The 16,754-nt window shown below is 41.9% G+C and overlaps 1 protein-coding gene across 1 annotated transcript in view; it reads right to left on the reverse strand.

Moving 5' to 3' along the window:
- LOC308309720 (uncharacterized protein) overlaps positions 1–16,239 on the reverse strand; it is a gene marked incomplete at its 5' end in the record, with an annotated part of 30,246 nt that extends 14,007 nt beyond the window's left edge. The window contains 36 exons of the mRNA XM_080755637.1: positions 316–540; positions 785–959; positions 1,274–1,479; positions 1,686–1,837; positions 2,381–2,499; positions 2,731–2,844; positions 3,635–3,789; positions 3,914–4,087; positions 4,223–4,266; positions 4,377–4,510; positions 4,752–4,818; positions 4,959–5,013; positions 5,192–5,336; positions 5,459–5,616; positions 5,998–6,132; positions 7,041–7,187; positions 7,800–7,937; positions 8,098–8,130; positions 8,333–8,443; positions 8,911–9,030; positions 9,419–9,586; positions 9,926–9,970; positions 10,056–10,200; positions 10,699–10,781; positions 11,267–11,425; positions 11,801–11,902; positions 12,272–12,397; positions 12,550–12,632; positions 13,383–13,518; positions 13,632–13,750; positions 13,842–13,987; positions 14,185–14,248; positions 14,351–14,528; positions 15,301–15,437; positions 15,711–15,823; positions 16,078–16,239. Coding sequence (XP_080611763.1) covers positions 316–540; positions 785–959; positions 1,274–1,479; positions 1,686–1,837; positions 2,381–2,499; positions 2,731–2,844; positions 3,635–3,789; positions 3,914–4,087; positions 4,223–4,266; positions 4,377–4,510; positions 4,752–4,818; positions 4,959–5,013; positions 5,192–5,336; positions 5,459–5,616; positions 5,998–6,132; positions 7,041–7,187; positions 7,800–7,937; positions 8,098–8,130; positions 8,333–8,443; positions 8,911–9,030; positions 9,419–9,586; positions 9,926–9,970; positions 10,056–10,200; positions 10,699–10,781; positions 11,267–11,425; positions 11,801–11,902; positions 12,272–12,397; positions 12,550–12,632; positions 13,383–13,518; positions 13,632–13,750; positions 13,842–13,987; positions 14,185–14,248; positions 14,351–14,528; positions 15,301–15,437; positions 15,711–15,823; positions 16,078–16,239 — 4,573 coding nt within the window. The remainder of the gene's footprint in view (positions 1–315; positions 541–784; positions 960–1,273; positions 1,480–1,685; positions 1,838–2,380; positions 2,500–2,730; positions 2,845–3,634; positions 3,790–3,913; positions 4,088–4,222; positions 4,267–4,376; positions 4,511–4,751; positions 4,819–4,958; positions 5,014–5,191; positions 5,337–5,458; positions 5,617–5,997; positions 6,133–7,040; positions 7,188–7,799; positions 7,938–8,097; positions 8,131–8,332; positions 8,444–8,910; positions 9,031–9,418; positions 9,587–9,925; positions 9,971–10,055; positions 10,201–10,698; positions 10,782–11,266; positions 11,426–11,800; positions 11,903–12,271; positions 12,398–12,549; positions 12,633–13,382; positions 13,519–13,631; positions 13,751–13,841; positions 13,988–14,184; positions 14,249–14,350; positions 14,529–15,300; positions 15,438–15,710; positions 15,824–16,077) is intronic.
- Positions 16,240–16,754: the final 515 nt, after the last annotated feature.

Below are 16,754 nucleotides of genomic sequence, written 5' to 3' on the forward strand. Positions count from 1 at the left end.
CACCACTCAGTTCACACAGGTGTGATTATTTTTTTACCATTGAGCCTGATCAGGTAAAGAGTGCATATGACTATAGTCACCTGATCAGGTAGGCTGAGTTGAGTTGTCTGCCTGAACTAGCTACACAGGCTGAGCATTAACATAACCATACAACCATACAGATTGGACAAAATAATGTTTTTATTCATTAAAAAAAAGTTACATAGGGCTGCTTTAACATGGTTGAACGAAGCAATTACCCAACATCACAAAATTATACCACTTATTATCTTACATATGCCTGCCTGCTGTATCTATCCATCCAAGGGCACCCACCTGGGACAGGTGGTGGCGGCACCGGGGGGAGGACGGGTGTCTTTCCCTTGGCGATCATGCAGATCCAGTCCTGATGGGCGTCACAGTTCAGATCATTCCAGTAGGAGTGAGTCCCGTTGTTGCTGCTCACCATCTCCACACATCCCTCACGGCCGTCATGGTCGTTGGGCTCTCCATGGCCCCAGTTGGTGTGAGACAGAGGCGTGCCATCACTCCAGCCGTAACCTGGCATCAGTGGCGGAACGTAAGTAAGTGCATTTGCTCAAGTATACTGTACTTTAGTACTCCCATTTTTCAACACTACATCTCAGAGGGAAATATTGTACTGTGATGATGTTGTTGATCATAGGAGTGTGCATTCCCTTCCTATGAAACTCAAGGAATCTTATACGTTTGCCTTTCATGAATATAATTAGGTATACTATATATTATACATACTTTACTTAGTTGTACATTTTATAGCACCAACCTCCGTCAAGATTAAGTTGGAGACCAATCCACTTGCTGGTTCCCTTGCTGTAGAGAGTGAGGAAGTTTTCTTCCTCCTGGCCGTGGATGCTAACCAGGTCAGCCCCTCTGGACAGACAGTCTGCCCGCGCTGCATCCCAACTCTTCTTCTGAGAGAACTCCACCTTATGGAACAACTGCCACACAGATCAGTCATATACAGTCATTAATGCTATTATTATTATTATTATTATTGGTGTTGGCGTTCACATACTTTTAGCCGCTGGATATTAAAAGGTCTGATACCAACTTTATTTTAGTCACAAAGATCAAATCATTTTTGAATGAGTTCTCTCTCCTGATTGGATAAAATTGGTATCCTGACCTGTAAATGTATTTTCTGTTTACCAAAGCTGCTGGAGAGATGGGGGGTGAGTGTGTGACCCCTGTTACTGAACAAACTCTCTATAGCAATGATTGAACAAAACTTTTTTTTTCCTTTTTTTTTTACCCGGTAACAGTTTCTGAAGTGAGGTAATCCCGTCCAGCTGGTAGCACAGCCCGCCACAGGAGGATTAGTCGGAGGTTTGGTGGGCGGGGTAATGTCCGGCCTTGGTTTCTCGCAGTAGAATTTGTACTGCTCCGTGCATGCCTTGTCATCCCAAAAGCCACCGATCACACCCGATGTCATTGCCACGCACGTGCCTTCTCCAGTATCTGAGGGACAATACCAGTGGTGGGAAAAGTACTCCATTGTTTTACTTAAGTAAAAGTATCAATACGGCTATGTAGAACTACTCCGCTATAGTAAAAGTCAAAGTGGGGTCCGGAGAACCTCAGGGTTCCTTGAGGGGGCTCCAAATGGACTCTTACAGGTCTGTAACTCTGACGGCTTGTGTGTGCGTGCGTGCATATCTTTGTACCTGGCTGGTCTCTGTCCCAGTGGCTGAAGGTGAGAGACGCTCCATTGTCCCAAATGTAGTCTACTGCTCCGTCCTGGCCACGGGCGTAAAGACCGATCCACCACATTCCTGTCTCCCCCGACAAGTCCACTGTGAAATGGGACTGCTCATAACTGCATTGAAACACACATGAAAGAGACCATACTTAATAACGGTACATCAAATGTGTGCACACTTTATCACTGCTCATATGGGGGGCGGCCAAAGCTGAATGAGTAGAGAGGCCGCACAAGGTCCCAGGTTCGAGCCCTGGCAATATGACGACTTGCCCCCCGCCCTCAACCTGAATTCACCCCATAAGATGAAAAGAGTGTAATTATTTGTATTATTGCAAAAAACTAATGGTTTGGTTACTGTTATGGATTATTGAAGTGAGGGAGAGTGAGAAGGGGAGGGACCTACTGATGCGTTTTCTTCTTTTCTTTCAGCTCATGTGGACTATGTCACCTGTTTCTTGCACGAAGGCCTGGGCCCCCACATCTGTTACTGCACCTTTTCGTGATGCATAAACAGTATGCAATTTCTTATTCTATTTCTTATTGCTGCATCTTACAGTACGTCTAACCTCATCTACATATACCTGCTACTGTATTCCATATTGGTAAACCCTGCTTACTGTTACTGGATGAGTGATGTACAGTAGCTGTCAAACTTACATATCTCCAATGTGCAAAAGGAAGCCATCCTTCTCCTCCTTACAAAACGTCTTAGCATCAGACCAGGTCATGGCTCTGGTCTCCATCCAGTAGCAGGCATATCCATATGCATCCCAACCCTGAAACCATTAAACAAAAAGCAGTGCTCTCTGTATCAACAACAGTTCAACTGCATAATACAATAAGAAATATAAAGACAAGTCTGCACACTAGAAAGTGCTTAATACCACCATGTGTGGTATTATGTTTTTCTTTTCATAGTTCAGCACCCAATATTGCACAATGCAATATACTGTACAATTCCAAATATTAATGACATTAATGATTGTGCGTGTGTGTAAAGCTATTACCTCTGGGCATCCATAAACGGTGGGTTTTACAGATGGCAGCGGGTAGTGAGCTTTGGGCATTTTGCAGATGAAAGTGTTAAGCTTTGTGCAGGATACATCGTTCCATCGACCGTTCTGAAATAGATAAATACCATTCCATAAGTAAAGAGCACATTGCTAAAGGTAGAACAAACGAACAAAGTAATTTAATATTATTATATTATAAAGAGTGAATAATAAGGGGTACTATGGTGGCGCAGTGGTAAAGTCCCTGCCCACCATGACGGACTCGAATCCACAGTGGTAATTCCGGCTTTGTCAAGCGTTTATGGGAACACAATTGGCCCATGTTCGGGGGAGGGAAGCCAGGACGAGGGTGATATTGGTCATTGCATGTACTCCTACGGGCTGGGGGCGGCACCTGTCAGCAGGGAGTGTTGGGCGGGAGGACTAGGACGAAGGCCCTACATTCTTCTCCTGATGAGGGCTCCTCACTGGGAGGTGAGTCAGTATAGGAATCATCATCAGTGACAACACAGAAATGTGTGTGGGGACAAATTAATTGGAAAGAACGACTACATTCTGGAGAAAAAGGGGGTACAAAATAATTGGCTACTCTAAAAAGAGAGAGAGAATGAATAACGCCCTAAATTGCTGTTTGTTCTTCTTTATACAGTATGAAACCACTGACATATTGGTAGGTTGAATACTGTAGTTTGAAACAGCAGATCAAATGAAGCAAGTGTGTGTATGTAGAAGCGTGTCTCAGAGCCTCTGCCTATAAAGACCTAAAAAAAAGCCACAATATCTCCCCGGGCTAAGGGAAAATTCCCCATTAGGCTAGTGGATAAGATGTTTGACTTTAGTGTCAGGAGACCCGGGGGGTTAGAATTAGAATCCCAGGCAGGTGTCATCATATCCTCACCGTGTACAGCATCTCAACGCAGTCCTCAGTGAAGCCGTCGTGGTTGTTGGGCTCCCCTGGTGCCCAGTAGGTCATGGTGACGTGGTGACCGTCGTTCCACATGTACAGACCTGAGAACTGCTTGTCGTTGAGTCCAGTCCACACATGGCTGGTAGCTGGAGGGAACAACGTCAAGATGGCTGTCACCTGTCACAAATCTGCCTTATTTGTGTTCCATTATTAACCGTTACAGCCAGTTCATCAGAGAAATCATATTCAATTATGTTTTATTTTCTTTACCGAGGTAAAGATAGCTCTCCAGCCACATCTGCTCCTTCATTGAGAGGATGGACACCAAGTTGGCCTCCAAATTACTGCATGCCCTCTGGGCGTCGGCCCATGTCTTTTGCGCGTCAAACGGCTTGTAGCAGAAGTCTCCAAACTCATACCAGTCCGGTCCCGAACATCTCAGCTCTGCAGGTTGAACGTACCGTTTGTTTGGTTGTTACAGTTATGAGCAATCTTAACACAATACAGTCATTTTTCTAAACATAACGTGATATGAAACAAAAACACTAGTAAATTTAAACCTATTGCCGTTCAACTCACCGCCATCTGCAAACGTGTAAGACACTGAATAGCTTCCATCAAATCTGCAGAAAACAGATTCCTTCCTTCTTTATTTGAGCTTTTATGTGCACTTTCTGAATTGTAACTATATGAGAAGGCGCTTATTGCGTTAGAAGGTTGGTTTGGTACATACTGTGCGGAGGTGATGCCGTTCCTGGTGGAGCCAGGATAGAAGTCCTGTCCTTCTGTCTTCAGCAGAGTGCACTCGCCTCCTACGTCGTCTAGAAGCACCCCTGCATGGATGGCTGCTGCACAGATGTTTGAGTCCTGTTTACACAAAACAAACAACAGAGGAGAGAGAGACACAATATGGGAGACTGTTACTTGTTACTTAGGTTTGTTGTCTTGACCAAGAAGAGGGTTGGTTGCAGACCTCATGATCGGTGCATCTGCTGCCTTGTGGGTGACAGGGAAATAAATGAGCAAACTTTATATAAAGGAAGTGTTGTAATAATGGCTGAATGTTGTCCTTTAATTGTACATTTTTAGTAGTTAGTTAAGAACTCACCCCACGGTATACTGTGTTTCCAAACACATTGTAAGGAGCTCTGGCACATCCTGCTGGACAGTGGACACTGACAGTGGACACAATATGCAGTAGCAGCATCAGACCATACGATCACACAATAAAGAATACAAAAGAAGATTAAGAACATGGGATATAACGATGTCAAAACCATATTTGAATTGTTTCGAATTGATTTTAATTACTTACGTCATGCGATCATTGGAAAAGATGAAGTTAGGCTTGTTAGCACATGTGATTGCATCTGTATTGAAAGAGAGCAAATACGTACTATTACTGATGAGAGACGATTAAGCACAGATTATATGTGAAAGCATATATAGATTTTATATATTTTTACATTTTCAAATTAAATCTAATCCTCATGTTATTTATTTGCAACTAGCATTTTGTTTATCACCATAAAAATCTGGCTTGCTTACAATCAGGTGTGCATCCCAGGATATCAAAGCGGAGGCCTGCCACTCCTTGGTACTCCAACGGCAAGACCCGGATGTACTGGGCGGACACAGGAGTACCAAGGAGCTGGGTCTCTGCAGTATTCCTGTCCGTGGCACCTGGGAAAGACTGAAAAAGAAAATAATTAAGAATTATCAATACAAATAATGTACCTAAAAGTGGTCCATTTCTTTTCAAACAAGACACTTTCTCTCCATCACAACAGAGCAGGCGTTGCTTTGAAAGCTCACCGGCCCATCAGCAGTATAGTCGCTCCAGGTGTTTCCATCCACACTGTGCTTGACGCTGAATTTGGTGACCCAGTTGTCGGCTGTAGGGCAACCCTGAACTACTATCGCAGTCACTTTCCTGGTCTCTCCCAAGTTCACCTGGATCCAGCTTGATGTCGCTGGAAGACAGGACAGCAACTTAGGATGTACAGTATGTATGTACTGTATGTATGTGTGACATAACCCTATCTGTGACCTCACACGTCGCTGTAGCGCAGAACTCGGTCACATATCGTTGCCATCAAGGACGTATTTTTATTATTTTTACTTTCTTATTCCTTAATACTTTTACTTCTATTCCACTACATCTCAGTGGAAAATATTGTACTTTTACTCCACTACAACTATATTAAAACTTTAGTTGCTAGATACATAGATTTACGTAGATTTTGATTATTATTATTACAAAACACACTAACCACTGTAGCCTTATAATGTATTTTGCCTTTCCCATTGTTAATTAGCTGCATTTATTGATGGTATGACTGCATGCTACATACGACTTCCAGCGGGCTTCCAGCAGGAGTTGCCATTCAAACGGGCCTTGCTAGGAGCGAAGGAACCCATGGAGGAGGAAGCAGAGAGCTGGGAGTCTGTGATGTTTCCATCCTCCACACCAAGGCCCTGCAAACACACTGGGAGTACACACCAACACTTGTTATAAACACACAGAGTACACACCAACACTTGTTATAAACACACTGGGAGTACACACCAACACTTGTTATAAACACACAGAGTACACACCAACACTTGTTATAAACACACTGGGAGTACACACCAACACTTGTTAGAAACACACAGAGTACACACCAACACTTGTTATAAACACACAGAGTACACACCAACACTTGTTAGAAACACACAGAGTACACACCAACACTTGTTAGAAACACACCGAGTACACACCAACACTTGTTATAAACACACTGGGAGTACACACCAACACTTGTTATAAACACACAGAGTACACACCAACACTTGTTAGAAACACACAGAGTACACACCAACACTTGTTATAAACACACCGAGTACACACCAACACTTGTTATAAACACACTGGGAGTACACACCAACACTTGTTATAAACACACTGGGAGTACACACCAACACTTGTTATAAACACACAGAGTACACACCAACACTTGTTAGAAACACACAGAGTACACACCAACACTTGTTATAAACACACAGAGTACACACCAACACTTGTTATAAACACACTGGGAGTACACACCAACACTTGTTATATTACATAGTAGTTCGTTCAAAACTGATGGTATGAATTGGGAGCTACAGTAGACGTTTTATATAGGTTTGGGCATAATAAAAGCAACTGATTGATTTGAAAGTAAAATATTTTTTTGTAGTGCTCGCAGTCTCGGACAAACAAAACGAAACAAGGATATTCAATTGGTATTCATTAAAGTTTTGAGTCTCTTCATCTAAGATGAAATGAAGTAGCATAGGCTTATGATTATGAATATAGTTGTATACTTTGTAACTCTGAATAGACTGCATGGAACAATGCTGGAAAAGCCACCTTTCTGTTCACAGCTGTAGGTCATTTCCAGGTATTTGGAGACAGTAGGACAGGGGTCCGGATCCGCATGGGCGTACACAAAGCAGAAGGGACGGTTGTCACATATCTTCCTGTACATAGGTAGGATCCCGGGCACATCGCAACTTCCTACAAAGTAAGAAGAGGTGTTTTGTTAAAATGATGCAGAAAATCTGCTAATAGCATTTATGAAGGTTTGCCTCTTTAGCGCATTGTATGCAAAAATATAAAAATAAATCCAGTCAAGTTAGTGAGAAGGGCATCGATACATATTTTACACTTTAACAGGAACGATTAATTTATCAAACCTCATAAACACCTGGCATCTAATGGTGAAAAGCAAGGTTCTGAAGGGGCCATCAGATGACGTCACTCTAAAACAGTTTCCCAAACACTGGGTCGGGACCCATTTGTGGGTCACAGACACATTGTTATGGGTCCCCATAGTTGTTGTTTCCTACATTTGTTTTTTAATTATTACTTCAAAACACATTCCAAAAATATTCCCAAAAAAGCTTGAGCTTGTAGATCTGCTATTTTCACTGGTTTGGGTCCCGGGCAAATACCGGTATCTAATTTCTGTTTTGGGTCACAGGCTAAAACGTTTTAGAACCAGTGCTCTACAACACAACAGAGAGCAACATCAATTGGCACAAAACCAGCCAACAGAGAATGCCTAGTCCAGTAACCCGATTTTCACTAGATGACGTAAGGCTTCACACAGATTTGAGGTTTCTGTACCTGCTCCTGATCCATCCAGGTGCGGACAGATGTCGTCTTTCCTGCGGCCATAGAACGCTGACTGGATGTTGATGACGCTTTCCTCTGGACAGTGGAGTACAGCGGTGGAGTCCTGGCACACCAGCGCAGTCATATACCCTACACAACAAAACAACAACCAGAATTGACATATTTCTGATAACGTGTACTGCACTAAATACTCTGTGCCAAATGTGCCATTTTATACATGTCGTCCTCTTCAAAATACATTCAAGGAGTGAAAGTTGCCATTTTCAAGACAGTTGGCCGCCATACGTACCGTCATGAGGTGGTGGAGGCTCCGGCGTGTTGGCTGAAAGAACCAAAAACACTGTTACAAAACAAGCTTCTGCCCGTTAAATGGAAATTAAACGTTAAATGAAACGTTTTTTTGTGGAGTGAGCATATATTATATGCTATTTTTTCAATATCCAGTGCAAAAATCTGAAATCACACAAATGCTTCCTCGGTTTCAATGGGTTAAGAGTTAAGCCAATACCGCTAATAACTCTTACCTCTACGCTTGCAGACGTAGCCTCTTTTAGCGTTGCAATTGTCATCATTCCATTTGCCAGAGCCAATTAGCATGGTGAGACAGTCTTCACCGTAATAATCGTCCGGATTGCCTGGGAGGAAAGAGACAGCAAGGGAAACGTATAGTGAGTGCCACATAATGACTCGTAAATAGCCCGACACAAACTCACGACACTGTATGTCACAACATGAAGCATTGTCAGTTTGTAGGACAGCTATTCTTTGGCGTGGTACACCACCATTATGAATCCAACTTTACAACTTTCTATGATTACTGTAGCTCATGACCCAAAGGAGAAGTTAAGATGTTTTGGCTTGTAGATCTTATATTTTCACTACTTCTTAACCGTGTTTTAATTTATTTAGGGAAAAGGAAAAGTTGTGATTTTTGGGGGGATGATATATATATATATATATATATATATATATATATATATATATAAAAATCTTATGAAATATTAGTCACGACCCATAAAAATTGGTCCGCAACCCAAACATGGGTCCCGACCCACGGTCGGGGAAACCATCACATCCATGTGGTTTCATTGGTGAACTGTACCTCCACTCCAGTGGATATATCTGAAAGGTGAGCCATCGTTCCACTCCCAGCCCGCCTCGGTGACAGAGTCATGACCGCCCAGCCACAAGGAGATCCCCGTGGGAGCCAGCTTCGCCATGGCTGGGGAGGATACAGAAAAAGAGCATGGGATATTATAATTATTTATTCATATTTTCTATTTATTCATATTTACCAGCGAGTCTGTGTATGATGCTAAATCACCCTCATTTCTCACGAGGGGACAATAAAGTACGACATAAAAAGATCACACCTGTGTGAAGTGAGGGGCGCTCTTGTCATTGCTCAGACACATGACGTAAACTTTCCATTAATTTTCAATGGGAATTTACTGTTTGTGTAAGAAGAAAATACTGATTTGCTCGTCCACATATGACAAAAATTCTCCATTCATTGTCAATGGGAATTTAATGTTTGTGCAAGACATAAATGTACACTAATAGCTGAATATAGGAGGGGCTGGCGCGCCTCAAAAAACAAGAAGGATTACAATAGACGAAGCTTTGTTCCAATGGATGTCCGATGCTTGCCAGTTCTCCTCCCTGGTTGACGCAGTCAGCTCTGGCTTCAGACCACTTCCTCATAGACAGGTAGTTGAACAGGTAGCAGTAGTCCGTCAAGTGTCCCTCTGTCCACGAACCACATGTCTCACTCCAATCTGTTTACACAGACAGACAGACAGACAGACAGAGACCTAATTTATCCCACGCAACTAAAATTCAGTTATCATACAAACACATATTCCTCTTATCAATCTATAAATGTGCGTGCGTGCGTGCGTGCGTGTGTGTGTGTGTACACCTCCCGGGCATAACTTGCGCACCGTATGACTTCAAATGTGTCACCAATGATGACGCCCAGCCATGGTCATCGGCCATATGACCCCCACAGATCCTCTGTGGCTAGCCTCTTATAGAGCTACGCCATAAAAATGCAGTTTAGATATAACTGTGTAAATGCATAAAAGATGAGTAATTAGCAGCATTGATGTTTTTACCTGGTCCAGAGGTTGGAGGTTGAGGTGGAGGACCTGTCCCAGCCACTGGGGAAAATATAAATGCCAATTATATAAAAAAGGTGATGGAAACAAAATGAATATTCAGACACAATATTTAATGGCAGCAAACCTTTTTTGCAGATGAATTCCTTAGTAGCGGTACAGAAGTCATCGTTGAGTGAACCAGCTTCAACGTGGTTGAACCCTCTAAGGTGGGCACAGTCCTCGTCGTCGTCCCAGTTGTCTGGTTGGTCAGGAGCCCAGTTCAGGTAGTCCTGAAGTACATATCACAGTACAATTCACTTTAAAATGTTACACTCCAAGTTTGAACGATGTATCCTTAACTCACAGCCTGGACAATCAATATTGTTTATGTATTCCGTTTGTGGACATCTTGGTGTATGTTCATTTCGTGAGTGTCTTGTTAGCCCGAGCGGGCTGGGCATCTTGTGATATAATACCAAAAGAATCACACCTGTGTGAAGTGAGGGGCTCTCTTATCATCATACATCATCTCATTCTGGCCAATCACAATTTGCGTCTTCACTTTTCTGCCCTCACTTTTGTCTTCAGTTGTACTTGGCTAAGCCAATAAAATCATCGCTATATGGGGTGATCAGCCAATCACAAGCCAATGTTTATGTTCACACAAACCCAGAAAGCTGGGCATAGGGTTAATCTGTTATTTCAATGGTAGTGGGTGGAGAGGAAGGATTTTTGTAATTCGACATAAATCGGCATAATATCTGTCGTTCATGACACATATCACTTACAGCTGGGGTTCCATCTGTGTATATCCAAGTTCCTTCCGTCGCTGTGTCGCTCAAGCCGACCCAGCCTTCACCTGGCATGTGAGCTACAGCCGGGATAGAAAATATGGTTATAAAAAGAAGACAGTTTGAGAGAAACCCTGCACTGTCAAGCATAATATGTCAAGATTCTCAAAAGTTATCCTTAGGACAACATGAATTAATATATTCACTGTTGAAAGCCTGTTGACTCTGTACATATACTATATACTGTATTTATCTCCAGGGTCAATAAACATGCATCTTATGCTAGTGTTGTCTCTCTCAGGATGGTTTAGTTCTAAAAGAATATAAAAAAGGCAACCTACGTACCGGTATAGTTAAAGGGGTGTAAGGTGTAAATTTGTGTTAAAATAATCGATATAACAATATATCAATTATCTTATGTTGTGTTTTATTATTTATTGTCTTGGATGTGATTTTCTGATGAGAGTGGCTGTGGTTTTTAATCCATTAATTTCCCTTCGGGTTCTATTCTATACTAATCCAACATTTTTAATATTCACTGACAGTTGTTGTCTGGGACACTCACCAGTCAGGAAGCTGAGCTCTTCCGGAGAGTGGAAGCTGGCCAGGTTTCCTCCCTGGTTGATGCAGTATGTGGAGGCAGTGTTCCAGTTTAGCACCGACTCTGTCTCAAAGTGGTAGCAGAACTCTCCATTCAGCAAGTACCCAGGGTCACAGTGGGAGCCTGGAACAGCAACATCACATGATTTCATTATTTCATTTATTGAAGCTTTCATCTGCTCCAGGCTAGACAAAAAATAAAATAAACCTTCCCAGATTCAAGATTCAGGCATTTTATTGTTCTTTCTTCTTATATAGTAGAGTACAAAAGAGTAAATAAAAGTCTTTGGTTTAGGTTCCTCAGCATTGTTATTACAAAGACATAACGAATATTAACGACAGTAGAGTGTAAAGGCTAATATAAATATATATGAAATCCATATGTGTGTGTGTATGCGTGCGTGCGTGTGTGTGTGTGTGTGTGCGTATATAATATATATAATTTATGTCTTAAGTGCCACAGTATAACAGGGGAGGATGTAAATGTGGTATTACTAACCAGGAGTTGGAGTAGGTTTCACATTCTGACCACCTGTCATCTCACAAATGTAACCATGACTTTTGAAGCAGCTGGTTGTTTCCCATTTGCCCGCGTAATTTCCTGTAGTAAAGTGAAACAGTGTGTAAAAAGAGGCTATTTATTGATTTGTGCACCAATAATAATAAGCTGATTGAATCCACTCTCCCGCTCAGCAACTCGGGGCACACAAGACCCGCTGCGTTATACAGACAGTCAGTGGTGTTCTCGTCACATATCGACAACGACAAGTCTCCGCTTGTCTTGGCTTGCAATATTATTTTTATTCCAAGCACTTTTTTTCTTGCAGGAGCAGTATATGCTATGATTTTGTTAACTAAAACTATGACGAAAAACTATGGTGAAAAAACTACCTTTTTTCACCGGGGAAAACGGAATAAAAACTAAGCTATGATGACTAAAACTAAGTGTTGTAAAAGGCTTTGTGTTAACCTGTGAAGATCTGTCCACAGTCCCATTGGTTGGGAGTGTTTTGAGGCCATCCAGAACCCCAGTTGGACACGGACACCTCGATCGGACTCTTGTCCACCCATTTAAACGCCCCGTCTTGGTCCTGGTCTGGTGATATTACAAAACAGAAATTATAACATCCACTTAGATGCTGCTCTTTATCAGAATTACACCACAATTGAAATCTGAATAATCACCAGGTTTGTTTTCCTAAGTACAGTATATGACACACCCAATGCATCGCATATCATACTCAGTACCTGATATACCGATCCAGATGTCAGGAACTTCCACTTGGTGAAAATCTGGGAGGTATCCATTGATGAAGTACTGTTCCTCCTGGCTATACACACATATACAGTCGTGGTAGAAGCATGTTACTTGAGTAAAAGTATCAATACCGTGATAGAAAGATACTCTGTTACAAGTTGAAGGCCAGTGTTCACATTTTTATTAGAGTAAAAGTACAAAAGTATTGGCATGAAAATATACTTAAAAGTACTCAAACGTTCTAAAATATCAGATCTACAAGGTCTGTAGATCTACAAGCGGAGGAGACACATCACATGATCAGGCACCTATGCCCCCATAAGATCAAACAGTATAGGGTCAGTAGCAACAAGGGACTACATTACAAGGTGGCTTGAGAATGGACCAAATTACTACATTGGGAGAAGAATTGAAGAAAAGTACCGTTTAAAAAAAATCACACCCGTGTGAACTGAGTGGTGCAACTCCCCTCTCCCCCTGCCCCTCTCTCTCTCTCTCTCTCTCTCTCTCTCTCTCTGTAATTAGCAGGCAACAGTGCAACACTATCTCTCTCTCTCTCTGTTTTTGGCACAACAGCGGCACTTTTGCCCCTACTGGTACTCATAGTCACATAGGTGAAGGCGAACTGGTACTCATAGTCACATAGGTGAAGACGGACATTGCTGTTCCTTGGAGTGGTTGCACCACTCAAAAATGTATTATGCAATGGCCTATGAGATGTAGTAACCTGTGACGGACTGGGGTAAATGAAACCCACATGAAGACCAAAATTTGCCTAAATGTAGTTGTCGCAGCCAAAATGTTAATTTAATTCATCCTTTACCTGTTTATTATCAGCAGGTTGGCCCCCAGTTGGATACAAGCTCTATGAGACTCATGGAAGTTGGTCAGGAGGTCCGGATTACTGACCATCCAGTAACAGCTGCCACTAAAGCTCTCCCAGCCAGCAGGGCAGACGGCTAGGAGTCAATAAGATATACGTCATATTTAGTAGACCATTGGCATGCATGGTTAATATAACCATTGTGTCGGTAAAGTTTTCTTTGCTTATTTCCAAAGCAATCAATCTTACTGTTGAGTCCTCGTTTGCACATGTAAGGACGTTCTTGTCGACACAAGTGAGACCTCCACTTCCCGAACTCATCGCTTGTGTCTTTGATTAACGCAGCACATGCACCTCCATTTGGATCACTGTGTTGTTGGATACATTCAAATAGATCACAGAAATATCGAAAGCGTTCTTGCACACGTCAACATCTTAATTGCATGAATACTTGTATACATAGATGTGGTATAATGATAGTCGTACACTGCAGAGGGTTCATCCGTCCCCCAGTTCAGGAATGGAGGGGGCTGAGGTGTCGAGGCATCAGACCAGGTAAAAGCAGTGCTGCCAGCTTCAATCGCACATGATATCTTGTTGCATTTCTGTTAAAAACAACAAAGTACGTTTTAGAAATACATTACAATACAGCAAAACACAAATAAATAAATAAACAAACCACCATCATATATAAATTGATGCTGCAACCTGAAACCTGTTTTAAAGAAATATGTTGAAAAATGTTATTATTACCAATATGTAGCCCTACTGTAGTATTAACGTTTTAACTAGTATAGGCTACAGTGGTTGGACCTTGGAGGTGGTCATGGCGGGGGTTCCTCATCCAAGAGACCAGGGTTTGAATCCTGGCAGGACATACACGTACATGTTACGGAATGCAGCTTTTAAGCAGGACTCTCACCAGTGTGGAAAATCCCAACCAGAGGTCGTAATATGAATTGTCCAACCGACTGACGACATACTGCTCCTCTGCAGCTGAGATGATGGACACCAGGTCCCCTCCTTCTCTCACACAGTCATATCGGGCTGCTGACCAGCTCTTTGTGCTTTCAGACTTCAGCTTGTAACAGTTGGAGCCGTACGGCCTCCAGCCGTTAGCATGGTCACACTGGGTGGGAAGATTGGCTGAGGAGAGATGAAGAGAAATGTTTTAAAAAATAAATAAATAAAAGACAGACAAACCTTAAAGATGGAGTGCCGTATTTTTTATGTTTTGTATGTGTCTATGGAGTTAACATTACTCTATAAATGGTTAGAATATTCAAACATGTCTTCCCTGTGTATTTTTGGCTTAATTCTTAAGAGTCAGAAGGCCTAATAATACAACATTTTTGTGACATCATAACCCTAACAAAACTTTTGGTCATTTCATTGTCTACTCAGGCTTATATGTGAACACTCCACACAGTTTTTAAGATGCTCGATTCAGTATTTAGTTTTTTTATATTAATTGTACTGCCCCGCCTTACTATACAGTATAACCCATTGTAACTTCAAACTGTGACTGCTATTGTCCATCTAATACGTGAGGGGGCACGTTTCTTTTTTTCATTTATTTTTAATAATTATTTTGGAAAAGAAGTGCCTCCAGCAGGAGGACGGAGGAGACGAAAAAAATCTAAAACAATTATTAATAATAAATGAAAACAGTAAGTAAAAAAAACACGGCTCCTCACGTATTAGAAGGACAATATCAGTGACCAGAAAAAAGGACAGGTATTTTCGATGAACCTATCATGGGTTTGTATTGGAAGCTGAAATGAATATCAAATATCAAAATATTGAATCGAGCAACTTAAAAACTGTTTGGGGTGTTCACATAAGCCTGAGTAGATGAAAAGTTTCTTTTAAAGTGAAATATCCCTTTAATTGTGGCCAACATGTCCGGTGGACCTACGGTTTCGGATTTTGCAGATGTACTGCCTCTTGATATTGCAGTGTTCATCATTCCAATGTCCAAGGTCTCCTTGTACCTGACCACAGTCCTCCCCAGGAGGGTCACCCCAGTTATCAGGCTGACCTGGAGCCCATGACCTGGAGAGAGGAGAGGAGAGGAGAGGAGAGGAGAGGAGAGGAGAGGAGAGGAGAGGAGAGGAGAGGAGAGGAGAGGAGAGGAATTCTGACTTCATTCTACAACCACAGTATAGTTATTCCAGACAGTACCACATTTAACTGACAATAGTTAGTCAAGTGTCAATTGTCTGTTCTTATGAATTAGCTGCATGTAAAAACCTATACAAAAAAAGTACTGTATGGCTTATTATCTAATGGTTATGTGAGCTGACACATATTTTCACATTTACATACGCTAAATATACGCTAAATGTGCTTCCGTCAGTCCACTCCCAAATGCCTTCTGCAGCGACATCATTCAGGCCGATCCAGTAGATGGATGTTCCAATCTGTGTCCGGACCCATTGCTACAAATTTCAAGCAGAAATGTGTAGATAATTACACAATCTGAAAGGATTTACATATTTGAGTCAAATTCAGATGCCTATAATGAATATCTATATAGAGTGTGTGTGTGTGCGTGCGTGAAGAATGTCATTAATAATATCGCTGTCCCAAAACTTTTATGCCCTCACAAGTATAGAAATTCCAACGTATGTGTGTGTGTGTGCCGTATGTGTTTGAGCATACAGTAATCATGTCAGCAATTTCCTCATCTCACCCTCTCATGATGCTCATTTATACTCATCAGGTCACTTCCTTCTCCTTGACCCAAACAGAAGGTGTGGGCCTCTCCCCACGTCTTGAGATCCACAGAGAAGTAGTAACATTTGCCGTCCCATGGCCTCCAGCCTTGCGGACACTGACTGTAGACTTTAACCATAGCACAACATAATATCACAGTTACTGTACATACAGGACTCAGGAGCGACACAGATCAAAATGCAGACTGAATTAATGACACCAATCCGAGAGGATGACACTGAGCATCAAGGGTTGGATTGGGGGTAAGTCCCTGTGACATACTAGCGTCATGTCCAGGGGGTGTACTTGTACATCAAGCTGCGTCACGCTACAGAAACAGGAGATAGGCTCCTGACCTATGGGCCTCATAGCTCGGCAAGGCTTACAATACAGACAGGGTAGCAAATGTATAATTTATTTTAAATTAATGCATTTTTTAATGCAAAATTATATAGTAGGGTGCAGGATGTGTTACTTTGCATAGATTAGAAATGTCAATATATAAATTTCAACAGAATAATATGAAAGTCATAAAAAATACTTAACTATAAAGGTTAAGAGGTCATTAACCAACTGGACACATGTTGCTTAGATCAAAGTCCCAGGACAGATTCACAATCAGAAATACCAGACATAAAAATCTAATGTTTTTGG

This window comes from Protomyctophum bolini (assembly GCF_963924005.1).
Source record: "Protomyctophum bolini genome assembly, chromosome: 22".
Classification (NCBI taxonomy): Eukaryota; Metazoa; Chordata; class Actinopteri; order Myctophiformes; family Myctophidae; genus Protomyctophum; species Protomyctophum bolini.